General features: G+C 36.3%; 1 protein-coding gene across 8 annotated transcripts in view; it reads right to left on the bottom strand.

The window, feature by feature from the left end:
- The window catches only part of MAP2K5 (mitogen-activated protein kinase kinase 5), a 276193-nt gene that overhangs the window by 236295 nt on the left and 26521 nt on the right, over positions 1-13377 (bottom strand). For all 8 annotated transcript variants that reach the window (XM_059697326.1, XM_059697354.1, XM_059697306.1 and 5 more), the window contains exon 4: positions 1410-1479. In XM_059697326.1, coding sequence (XP_059553309.1) covers positions 1410-1479 — 70 coding nt within the window. The remainder of the gene's footprint in view (positions 1-1409; positions 1480-13377) is intronic.

Raw genomic sequence — 13377 nt, forward strand, 5'->3', positions numbered from 1 at the left:
AGTACCGGAACAGAGCACATGTCTGAAAATGGTTGTTATTATCATGGGAGGGGGCACAATGGTATACAGAGTACCACTGACAGGAATGCTCACAAAAGAAAAAATATTCCTTGTACAGAAACAATGTTGAAACTTGACGAAGTTTTCCAGTCACTAAAAGTATTAAAAAGCAATCTGCATCCTTATTATTGGACTAATATACAAAAATGGCAAGTTTTTTTCTTTTAGTTTTTAGTCCTCAAGTACAATAGAATTAGATTAATTATAATTCTTGTTTCAGACACACTGTCAATGGCCCAATTTTATTTACTTAGCTCTTTAATAAGCTATTATTAATAATTTACTAAGTACTCCCAATCCCACCTCCTACATTATTGCCAGAAGAGCAGCCCTGCTCTTGAACCCAGCTCTGTGGGCTGGCCGAGTCACCTGCCTTTGGAGACTTTATCAGTGCAAATAAGAGTCTACTAGTTAATTGAGCCATTCAAACTTCAGAATGTTATAGGTAATGAAAGTCTAGAATGTTTAATTGGAAAATTCATACCATGATTATTTGTACAGTATCAGTTAACGAAGGTAAGTTTAAGTTTTAATTATTTCAATTAAGTTATTTCTAGAAGAGTTACTCAGAGAATTTCCATATCTGTTCCATCAGTTAGAAAACATGCATTCCAAGTGGGACAATGTATAATGGGTAAAAGACTTGATGGTTTATATAATTAAACTTCTCTTTGTCTCCATTACTCAAATTTTGAAGGAACATTTATATACACGTGAACAATCATATCTGATACAATCTAGTAACGACAAACCTAAACGGGAAAAAAAGCAAATTATTTGACCAAGTGATTTACCAAGACCTACCTTAATCAGCTTATATTTTTACAGACTTAACAATTTCCATTTATGAGAACTTTCCCTTATTTAGAAAAAGCTACCCCAAAAAACCCAGCTCCAAACATTCTACCAAAAATTCTCTCCTAAAGTCCTTGGTAAACCTTGGCATCTGTTCTAGCTGAAAGCTTTCTCCACAACAGCAGCCTGGACTATTATCATGAGTCACAATTTATAAATACCCAAAATTAAAGTAATTCATCTGCCTTGGTTTAGAAACCATGCGGACCCCCAAAGTATTCTTTAAGCGAATGTAAATATGTACTAAAAAACAAAAAAACAATCTAGTTAGTTTAATTTACTCTAGTAAATTAGATATTTTATCTGCCATAACTATAATATAGCCTGCAATCCCCACAATAATGAATACTTCTTTTGTGGGTTTTGTTGTTTGTTTGTTTTCAAATTAAGAGCTAAACAACATGTTATGTGCATTTAAACCTTTGGAAAACATAACTGTTGATGAAACAGTTTACTGAAATAATCATTGTTGATTAGAATTTGTTCAACATTACCTCTCGGAAATATCTGCAGAGGCTCTATTAACTGTCCATTTACTTGCTGTTCCATTACTGTGGAATAATACTGCAAAGAGATTATAGAAAGAGATTAGTCAGTAATGTATGAATACTGGAACAGGCACTTATGGGTTGCTTAATTCATAGTACTTTTGTAAATTGCTGGTGTATATATATAAGCCTCGGGAATACTTTGTCCCCATTTGCACATTAAAATGACAATAGTGAATATTCAGGATTGAAAGCCCAGTATAGTGTTATCCTCCACACTGTCATTTATCTTTGAAAGCAAAACTGTTGATTAAGACTTCAGATTAGTATCTGATCTGTAGAAGTATTTTGAAAATGAAATGTATTAAAAATAACACAAGGCATTTTAGTGGAATGCTTTCTTATTCTTTTCCCCTGGATTTTGCAAAGCAAAATGAAGATGCCTCACATTTAGCCTGGACCTCTTTGCCAGTTAGTTAATCAAACATTATTCGTATTTGGGTATAAAATACACAGACCATGAAAAACTAAGTAATAGAGACTGTAGAACAAGCAAACAAGACATGACTGATCCAAAGATGATAGGACAATTTGATTAAAAGGTAGCCCAGTTTCATACAAACATACCTTTTATGCTTTAATCTTATAAACACTTTAGTATGGATCAAATTTCACTTTAAAATTCTGGGTACAGAAAAATAAAGTTTCAAGTAAAAAAGCTTTCACGCTCCTTCAAAAACAGATTCATTCAGTAGGTTATATTATAGTCTGATTCCCATTTTCCTTAATATGAGAGTCGATGAGCTTATGCTCATCTAACTTGGAAACTGCTTCTGTGCCCTCACTTGTATAACACTTGACAAACCACAAAGTGATGTTCTTGGTGGCAAAATATCAACAGTGAAAACTTCTGATTTGGTGTTTTGAGGGGCTATTTTTAATATTAAAAACATGTTATTTAACTACTACATTTTCAGGAAATTCTTCCTTGATCATTATGTGCTGACATTCTTAAGTTTCTTTTGAGAAGATAGAGGTTTTTGTCCTCTTATTGCTATTATGCACATTAAATTATTATAAGATCAAGTTTTCTTGTTTCCCTTAGAAATAATGTAATTCTTTATTTCTACATCTTAAATTCTACATCATCTTGGAAATAAAAAAGTTAACAAATCTAAGGCTCTTTGCCCTAAAAACAAAGTGAAGGTGAATTTATGACAGATATGGATGGATATAAGTGTACCCTGCTCTCCAAGGGCTTTCACACTATAGAGGAAACTGATCCTCTCTTTTTATGTATGTAAAAACTTATATACATACAGCAAAAACATATGCGATGTACTCTCCAGAATACATACTAAAGTAGATGTCTTTCAGGAGACTATATTCCTTAAAACCCCAGAAATATAGTGTCGCTATTACTCAAACAGTGATGACAAGTAAATGAAATATCAATCATGTAGGCTGTCAACCTTTTGGGACAGCAATAACTGTTAACAAGTAGTCTGGAAAAATTGTCCGAAAATGACTTGTCCTCGGCATACCAGTGTTTGAGGTTTCCTTGGAAAATTAAGATGCCAGTGGCTATTTGGAACATTGCTCAGGTATTCTTTTTAATGGGAAATTTGCTGGTTATTGATCCACAGCATGTACCCCCTTGCTTCTGGAAGGCTGCAAGCAACTTTCCAATCAGTGGCTGTCAAAAAAATTACTGCCTTTTTATACTGATACAAGACAACAGCAGTGGTGGTGTTCTCCTATAGTTAATGCTTTTCTTTAATTAACTGCTATGTACAATAGGTTAGTAATTTTAGTTACTACTTTACCACAATCCTAGAAATCAAAATAAAATATTCTTATGCTTTATCTAACAAATTAATTATAGTGTTGTCTGAAACTGGTGCTTGGGGTCAAGTTTGAAAACAAATAACCTCAAATGTAAAGGGTCAGAACAGGTGCAATGCATTTTTTTCCTACTATAAAACCTTGCATGCATGAAATTGACCTGTTTTCCAATTTTATTTATTTACCTCACAAAATAAATTTTTAAAAATGATTTCCCTTTCATTTCAAACCTGTGCCAAATCAACTGGAAAGCTATATATATTTTTATAATCACTGCAAGACTTTTTTAGCAACCTATAAACATCTCTTTGGATTGTATGATTAACTCAGTCACAGTAATGATACTAAGTATGCCAACTTGCCAGTTCCTCTAAAGCAAGTAGTTAGAATTTGTTTTTTGTTTTCTACAATTCTTCCAAACTCAGGGAACCTTTTCTCCTGCTGAAATACTGATTTTGATCTGTGTTTGTAGTAACAGAGAATCTGCGTTCCACATGGCAAAGTAATTCACCATCAAGGACAAACTATAAAGGGTGGTAATTGAACCTGTGGTGCGGGCCTACTCCAGGCAACTGGCTGAGGAACAGGCCTGTTGAGGACCAGGAGGCTGCCAACAAGGCACCAGGCCTAGGAGCTCAGGCTACTACTTACACGGCATTCCCTAAGGGGCATGGATAAAACTCGAGCCACACACAGTATCTCCTGTCACAGAGCAGGCCTATGCTGCCTAGTGAAATAAGCAAGGAACTTGGAGGAGTTAGAGGACTCAAACCCAGGAGTCTCAGTACTGGCCATTTCTGAGCACAGGATTAATGTGAGCTTATAATGAGAAAATATAAGACAGTACTTAATAAGCTGAAAAGCAAGTTGTTTTTAGATCTTGATCCTCTCAGTGTTTTTATATATTCTCCCTTTAAAGGGATTCTTTCCAATTTTGTTCCAAATAGTGATAAAATAGAAACAATGACAAAGATGACTTCTACTAGACAAAAACAAAATGAAAAACAACCAACCAACCAACCAAAGGCCTAAATCTTATGCCAAGATGCTTCACATGGTTCAGACAGAAAAGTAACAGTAACCGTTATAACTTTAATGAAGTCATAATTTGAAGTTTATCTAAATAACTTCCTGAGCTTAGTCTCTATAATTCTAAGCCGGCTTTCACTGCTCCTAACACGAATCCCTGGACATAGTAGGTGCTTGATAAATACGTATTGTTTGAAATGGGGTCCAGTCTTGACTCTGCCACTTATTAACTTGTAGTGGCCTCCAAGAAGTCATTTAACCTCAGTGAACCTTAGTTTCCTCCAAATGAGAATAAAGAGATCTACTCTATAACACACAGTTAGTGTGAAGCTCAAAATTAAACTGCAGAATAGAATTAGTGAAGGCACTTTGTAAACTGTAATGCATTAATAGTAATTGAGAAATTAAAAAGTGAACCTTCTAATACTGTAAAAATATTAAGCACAGCATTTTGAGTAGAAATGCTCCAGCATTTAAAAATACAGAAGCATTTTGTATAAAAAGTATAAAACGTTGTGCTCAACCTGAATACATCAGCAGCAGTTACAAAATGTTTTCTGCTGGTATCCCTTGCAGAATCCGTTACATGCAGTAATTGCAGCAATAATCAATAAGCTAACTGAGTAAAAGATTAATCAGGTTTGTGACTGCTAATGGAATCTCCAGTACCAGACTCAGATTAGTTTCAGAGTCCCTTTGAGATGCTTTTCAAAATCCTTAAACAATTTTAATAAGGATGTGACAAAGTTTAGCATAGTTATCCAAAAATCTAATTAATTTGAAACAGAGGGCCAGATTCAACAAGGGGATAGCAAGAACAATTTTTGCTTTGTTTTGTTTGCAAGTTTATCAAACAGTGTTCCTATTTGTTATAAACCTAATTCTAATTCTAAAAACACAATTCAATCAATAAATACAACATTTTTTCTTCATGGAAATCTGCCATATGAAAAACCTGAATTCCAAAACAGCAGTTTAATTTTACAAGGCACAAGTTCTCTATTAAAAGAGAGAGAGAAGAGACAAAGAGGGAGCAACACACACACAGAGAAAAGACTATCACTCATTGAATACCTACTGTGTTGGGCTCAGTATTATATACCTACATTTATTCATTTAATTTGTCACAGCCTTATCCTATTTTGTGAGGATCATCACCCCTGTATTTCACAGACAAAACAAAGGCTTTATCGGTGAATCAAGAAAAATAATTCTTTCAATCTAGTTGATGCACTCAGAACAAGAAATGTATGTTTACTATTTAAAAGCCAAACGGTAAATTACCTGATATTTCTCATACACAAAACATTTAACTAGATAAAGCAGGCTGCTGGGTGGACTGCTGAGCTGGTGGAGAGCTTTGCTTCCTCATTCATACCCTACACGGGTTAGGCCAGGTCACCTGATCTTTCAGGGGATACATGAGGCAGCATGGTGCACTGCAAAGATTCCTGTACTGACCAGGGGCCTTCCTGCCTGCTTCAGTGACCCTCTCTGGCTTGCCTACCTCCCTAGCCACTGTGCTCCGTTTCCTGTAAGTGGTTTTCCCCCCACCCATCCTTTAAATGATGGAGTTCCCCATGGTTTTTCATCAGCCTTCTCTTCTTATTTTATACTCTCCTTGAGTTAACTTCAGCCACTTCAAAGGTTTCAATTACCAGAGGAGTCATTGAGACTAATTAGGAGCTGATGAATCACAAATCTTTATTTCCAGCCCAGATTTCTCTCCTAAGATTCGGTACATAACCAATTGGTTGTCCACAGGCTCCTCAGATTCAACAGGTCCCTACCTCTCCCACCCTCCCACATGCCTTAGACCTGTCTTCTGCCACCTGGGTTCACTATCTCAGTAAATGACATCACAGTGACCTAGTTTTCCAAGCCAGACATCTGAAAGTAATCCAGAGCACCTCTCTTTCCTTCTTCCCCACACTCAACCAGCAGTCTTATTAACTCTGCATCTTCCCACCTCTCAAATCCCTCAAGCTAGGGCCCTCCATGATCTAAGCCACCTTCCTTCCCAACCTCAGCTCCTATCTTCCCTTCCTCCCCACCTCACTGCCCATAAGACACTGAATCACGGGTAGCTCCTCCTGAGTGCACCAGGCATCCTTTCACTGAGCCTTTACTCTTTTCTCTGCCCAAAACACCCCTCCCAGCCCCCTTGTCCTCTTAATCCACCTGGGCATCACCCTCTTCAGGAAGGCTTCTCTGTCCCCCAAAGCCAGATCAGGTGCCCCTTTGTGCTTACAGAGCACCTAACACTTGAACTTTTTATCGCATTTATCACTCGGCCGGGTAATGAGCTTTTCTTATCCTCCCACACTGAACACTATTTCCTTTTTTGTTAATCTCCCTGACTGGACAATGAGTTCCTGAAGAAATAAATTATATGTTCATTGCACCTCCACCACCTGGCGTAACACTTGGCCAGACAGTTGCTATCCCATAAATATTTACTGTATGAAAAACTGGTTGTATGAACAGTGGACGAATCAGTGAGTGAGTGATCTCAGGTCCCCGCTGTACGTTTAGCAGCTGTGTGACCTTGAAAAAGGCATGCAATTTGTTTGTGCCTCAGTAATCTCAGCTGTAAAAATGGGAAAAATACCTCCTTGCTCACCCCATAAAGGTGTTAGGAAGAACCAAATCAAAGTAGCTGGTATATGGGAAACTTTCTTACAAAATACTTGAAAAAAAACCTTGAAAGAGGGCACAGTGCTATGAATCTCCCACTTCCAAGCAACAGTACATAGAAGAAAATGTTTATAACAATAGGTGACACAGAAACTATTAAACAAGATCACTGGAATTTTAGACCAAGTACAGAAGAATTTAGCTAACTGGTTTACGGAGGCTGAGTCAGTATCCCTTCCCTCTCCCTAATTACCACAGCACTATAAACGGTGAAGTAAGTAAAAGGGCGCTTCTCTTCTGGAAGCTCATCAAGGGCCGGGACCACGTCTACTGTATGTTCTCTTAACGCAAAGGTATTAACCTGGGTCTGGTCTATGTGAGCCTCCGGACATCCTTAAGTTGCTAAAATTATGTGAAATGTCACATTGTGTGAATTTTCTGGGAAAAGAAAAAACAACTTTGCCGATTTTCAAAAAGGCCTGTGTCTCCTAAACCCTAAATAGGTACTGCCATGCAATGCCTACTATGTGCCTTACACATAATTGGTGCCCCCCAAATGTTTAAGGGAAGGAGGCAGAAAGGAACTAATACACACATGATAACTATATTCATTGGTTGTACTTCTAACTTACTCAGTGGCAAGTCTTACATATAAAAAAGGGTTTATTTATTATTCTATACATTTATAAAAAAAACAATTTCCTAAATCTCTCCTTAGCATGTCTTCTAACAGATAATATAATTAGTGCAGTATTTCAACTTATAAGGAAGAGCATGCAATTTTTTTCCTAATGATAAAATTTTCAAATTTCTGTTTTGTCAATACTGTAAGCATACCCCATTATATGTAGCTCAGTCAGTAATTACAGCAATAATCAATAAACTAACCAGCTATTTGCAGTCCATAGTTAATTTATTAGTTTTCCCAGTGAAGAACCCAACAATCTTAACTCTGCCAAATGACTACAAATTCAATTACAACACTACTCAGAAGTGTCATTCATTACACCTTCTTTCAATTATTTTTTATACTTTATATTAAGAGGCTTTCCCTCTGTGACACTGACCTCTTAGGAAGAACACAACTGCTCCAATGTTCAAAAATAACATATGAAGCCGATCTATTGTGAATACCAAATTAATAGCTACAGACTTACCTGGCTTCAAGTCCCCCCCCGCCTCCCCCTCCATCCCCCCACTTCTCACTCACCTCATTGCCCCTGCAGAGGTAACAACAATGTGCAGATGCTCTTCCTTAAATGACTCTAGCCACATATGGTCAGGGATTAATTAGATGATGAGAAACAAAAGCACAATGAAAAGTCTTCCAGTGAAAGGTTGACAGAGAACAACTCTGGGGCTATTTATAGGATAACGTTATTGGCTAGGATGTGTTTATTAATGATTTGGAAGTAAAAAAGACAGTATGTTGGCCAAGTTAATGATAAAACTTTGTTTTGGATAGTAAAACTGTTAGGGGAGCTCCAGCTGGTCTTAATAGAGTTTGTACAGCCAATAGCAGATGAAATTCAACTTGGACAAGTTTAAGGTAATGCATGTTCGCAGAGGAGTTTAAATTTGTATTCAGCAATGGTCCCAAATTTGTAGGATCCTCTCAGCTGAAGCTTTCAGAGTCATCCCCACAGTTAGCCTGAGGCAGACTACACTAACCTTTCACCTATTTCCAAGCTGTGGTAATTCTGCTGTACCTCTAAAATAGAAGTTTAAATAGTAGCTTCAGGGAACCTGCCACTTAAATAAAACAGGACCATCAGGCCATGCAGACAGCAGGCCAAATGGGACATCCCCTTACAAATAGACTGCTGTATTTAGCCCATTTTGATAGTGCTTTCATCAAGACCCCATCTACTGCTCACCTGATATTAAAATATAAATAAATCAAACAAATCTTGGTGAGGTTGTGAAAAGGAAGCCCTCGTGCACTGTCAGTGGGATTGTAAATTGGTGCAGCAATTATGGACAACAGTATGGAGGGTCTTCAAACAATTAAAAATAAAACTACCATACTACCCAGCAATTCCACTTTTGGGTATTTATCTGAAGAAAACAAAAAATACTTAATTTGAAAGATATATGCATCCCTATGTTCATTACAGCATTATTTACAATAGCCAAGATATGGAAGCAACACAGGTGTCCATGAATGGGTGAATGGATATATATATACAATGGAATATTACCCAGCCATAAAAAAGAATAACAGTAAAATCTTGCCATTTGCAACAACATGGATGGACCTAGAGCAGTGGTTCTCAACCTTTCTAATGCCGGGACCCTTTAATACAGTTCCTCATGTTGTGGTGACCCCCAACCATAAAATTATTTTTGTTGCTACTTCATAACTGTCATTTTGCTACTGTTATGAATCGTAATGTAAATATCTGATATGCAGGATGTGTTTTCATTGTTACAAATTGAACATAATTAAAGCATAGTGATTAATCACAAAAACAATATGCAATTATATATGTGTTTTCCGATGGTAGGCGACCCCTGTGAAAGGGTCGTTCGACCCCCAAAGGGGTTGCGACCCACAGATTGAGAACCACTGACCTAGAGGGTATTACGCTAAGTGAAATAAGTCAGATAAAGACAAATACCATATGGTTTTACTTATATGTGGAAAAGAAAAAGAACAAACAAAATAGTTAGAAACAGACTCATAGATACAGACAACAAACTGATGGTTGCCAGAGGGAGGAGGCTATTGAAATTGAAGACAGGGTGAAGGGGTTTATGAGGTACAAACTTCCAGTTACAAAATATATGTCACTGGATATAATGCATAACACAGGGAATATAGTCAATAATATAATAACTTTGTATGGTGACAGATGGTTACTAGACTTACTGTGGTGATCACATTGTAAGGTATGTAAATGTTGATCACTATGTTGTACACCTGAAACTAATATAATGTATGTTGACTATATTTCAATGTATGTCCCTTTAGATATATTTCCTAGGTTGGTAATTTACTGAATTCCTCTAACTTTATTATAACAAGTTTACATCCACCTTTCAGAGATATGTAGAAATGACTCTTCCTTGTTTCCAGTAAAACTGGCCCTGGGAGCACAGAGGTTCGTTAGGAGCTGCCAACAAGAGCCTAATACCAGGGTTATGGCCCACAGAAATCCTAGTGCTAGAAGTCCATCATTTCCCCTGAAGAGAAGCTCTTAGCCAGAGCCCCCAATTGCTGTACGTCATGGCTCTGCCCCTTCGTGCTAGCTGTTGCAACATAGGACCCTAGAGGAATCAATCTACGGGCTACCCTGAGTCCTCCACAGAGATGGAGCTGAACTGGGAGCATGGCCACATTAATGACAAAATATAGGTCCCACCCTGGCTGAGGCCTACTTGTGCTCATTTTTTCCTTTGCTACCATGAGCTGCATAATAAACTCCTTGTTTTAATGTAAATTTGAGTATGCTTCTGCTTCTTACCAGCACAGGTACCCCAAGATATTTCACAACAGGACTAAATAAGGGGATGCTACATTTTTATCACTATTTCAAGGTCATCCAAATGTCCCAGACAAAAAGAAAAGGAAGTTAAAATAATCTTCCCCTAAAAAGAAAAAAAAAAGCTTTATTCATTGAATGAGAAAACAAAAGAAAAACTGTACTTATACAGTTTAGAGCATGCTATTATTTGAAGAAAAAAATGGAATAATTTCTAAAACAATTTATTTATTTCATTCAGTTTCTCACTCTTTTAATCATTTTTCCACCCTACCAAGAGAATATACTGCATTACCAGTTTGTTGGATGAATTACATTGAATTAGGAGACTAACTGCTCATTGAAGACTGAGCTGATTCTCTATGCACAAAGTAAGTTCGAAGTAGGACCTACTCAATATGGGGAATATTTAAAAGCACCATGTGGAAAATGAGCTTTCAGTCTCATTGCTCTTTGAGGGAAACTTTCTAATAGCAAAGGCTGAGGTTGTAAAATGTTCAACTCCTAACAGCAAGAAAATGTGGGGTAAGACTCAGCCTTAAAGGTAAGAAGAAAATCTTTAAAACTTTAAAAGCCCAGAGTATTTTTTATATTTAATAATATTAATATTACCTCAATAGATGCCAAAACAAAAACATCACTTAAGACTGGGACTGAAGAGACTGGGAATGAAAGGACTGAGAGCCAAAGGCCTGGATCTGTGTCCAGACCTTCCCATTCATCACCAAAATGACCTGCAATTGAATCTGATCTCATTGGGCCTGTTTCCTGCTCTGTAAAATGAAACAGATGGACAAGACCTCTAAGCCTCCCTTCCAACTCTACTTGAGTAACTGTATAATTTTAGAGGCAATCTCCAAGTTGTGCATATTAGGTAGGCTAAAGCTAATCATATCCCAATTTACAAAGTGCTATAAAGGTCAAGAAGTAGTTTCCCTCATGGTACCACGTCTAACTATGGTCAAGTGTACCACAGGGAATACTTACACTCTACTAAAACACAGGGGCTCAGCCTTAATGGGAGGCTTTACAGTTAAACTCATCCCATTCTTTTCTGGAAATGTGGGGGAAAATGGTATAAAGAGAGAGAATGGGCAAAATGAAGAAAATTATTCTTGTTACTACTGTGCTGCACTCATACAAGCGCCTCAGTATCGAAAGAACCAAGTGCAATAAATCCTTTACTAGACATAGGACTTAGCAGAAACAAATATGAACCCACTTACAAAAGTAAAACGTACTACTGAGTTTCTTAATGAAAGGTCACCCAAAAGTAGAGGTTAACATGAAAATAACCCCTTCCTATAGCTGGGTCTCAGTGACAGATAAAGTTTATGAGGAATCAATAAACAAGGCCCAGCATTGTTGTTTGATACTGTAGGGAAATGAAGACAGCACTACGAGGCAACAAATACAAAAAAAATGGAAGAAAAGCAGCATACTATCTTCAATCTTTCTAGAAAATGAGAGGGAAAACAAAACAAAAAAATGTAAAATACATTAAAGGAATATTTAACAGGGTCCTTTAAGTAATTAGCAATGATCAGGTATTCAGTTTGCAAAATATGTATGTTGGGTGTATTTTTTTCCTAATAAAGCATTTCAAATTCTAATTAAAAAATACTTTATGGAGGAATTAAAAAGATACAATAGTGTCAGAGAAAAAACCATGATCCCAGAAGTGGAATATTCTAACAACATAACTTACAAGAGACTACGCTATAAAAACAGATTGTTGATTAACACAAACGCATAACAAAACACAGAGAGCTATCACAATGGTGCTGTAATAACACTTGGCTGCTGAATTCTCTCAATACATTAAATATCTCCTTGGAGACCAAATCACTTTAAATTTTCTTAAAAGACAATTTATTATAGCTTTGTTTTCTTCTCATTATCTCTTAAAAATATATCCAATGAAGAAAAGAATGCAACTTCTAAATAACTTACATAAAATGGTACTAATGTGTGGCAACACTTCGGTTTAATATATTGGTTATTACTTAAATAGCACACAACAATCTATTGTTATGACAAATCCTTACCACAATGCGATATTCCATGTGTCACATGTATCAAAATCCACTGTATGTCACTATTATGGCATACATAAAATTAACAGCCTAAGGCTGCTAACAATTTAAATAATTGATAAGTTTTCAATTAAAAAGGCAACATTTTCAGATCTAATACAAAACCCTACTTAAATTACTGATAAAAAAAAACAAACAAACACATCCAACAACTTATGCTTCTGTTGGCCCATAGCCAGAAAATGCTTGTATCCAATTAAAAAAAAAAAAAAAAGCAATTCTGCAAGTTACAACTTACACATTGCAATTTTTTTTTTAATTTTAGGCAGAGATTCCGGCTGTTTATTCATTTAACATTTGTAATCAATAGGAAATAATTATTAAAGAATTTATGGTAAAAGTGTTTCTATTTTTGCTTTGCTTATATTAAAGAAATACCAAAGGGTTGGGGATCGAACCTGCAACCCTCCGGTGTGGGATGACACTCTAACCTAACTCAACTACACCGGCTAGGGCTCTAAGTATTTGTTCAATGAATTAGTGAGAAAATCGGGACCTAATTGGCCTGACCACAATCCGTAAGCCACTACCAATTCATAACAAAAGTTTTCAATATCCATAGCAAATTAATAAAGAATAATGTAGTGAGTTTTTTACATTAAAACTAAATTTACTCACTTTAATGATCATCTTTACTTTTGAGATTATGTACTGCCTAATGTTTTAATCTTTAAATAACTCCTACTCTATTAATAAAATAATGGTTAACAAGATACTTTTATTAGTTTATGTATTAAGGTTTGGTTTTATTGGCAAAATTAAAGATTACCATGCCTATGTCTGTCTTCCAACCTAAAAATGAAAGATTGATTAGTTCATGAAACCTAAGTATTTGGGATCAATGAGCTACTTGATTTCTTTTCAGACTAAAAAGTGGCTCTC

This window comes from Myotis daubentonii, chromosome 1 (assembly GCF_963259705.1).
Source record: "Myotis daubentonii chromosome 1, mMyoDau2.1, whole genome shotgun sequence".
In the NCBI taxonomy this organism is placed as follows: domain Eukaryota; kingdom Metazoa; phylum Chordata; class Mammalia; order Chiroptera; family Vespertilionidae; genus Myotis; species Myotis daubentonii.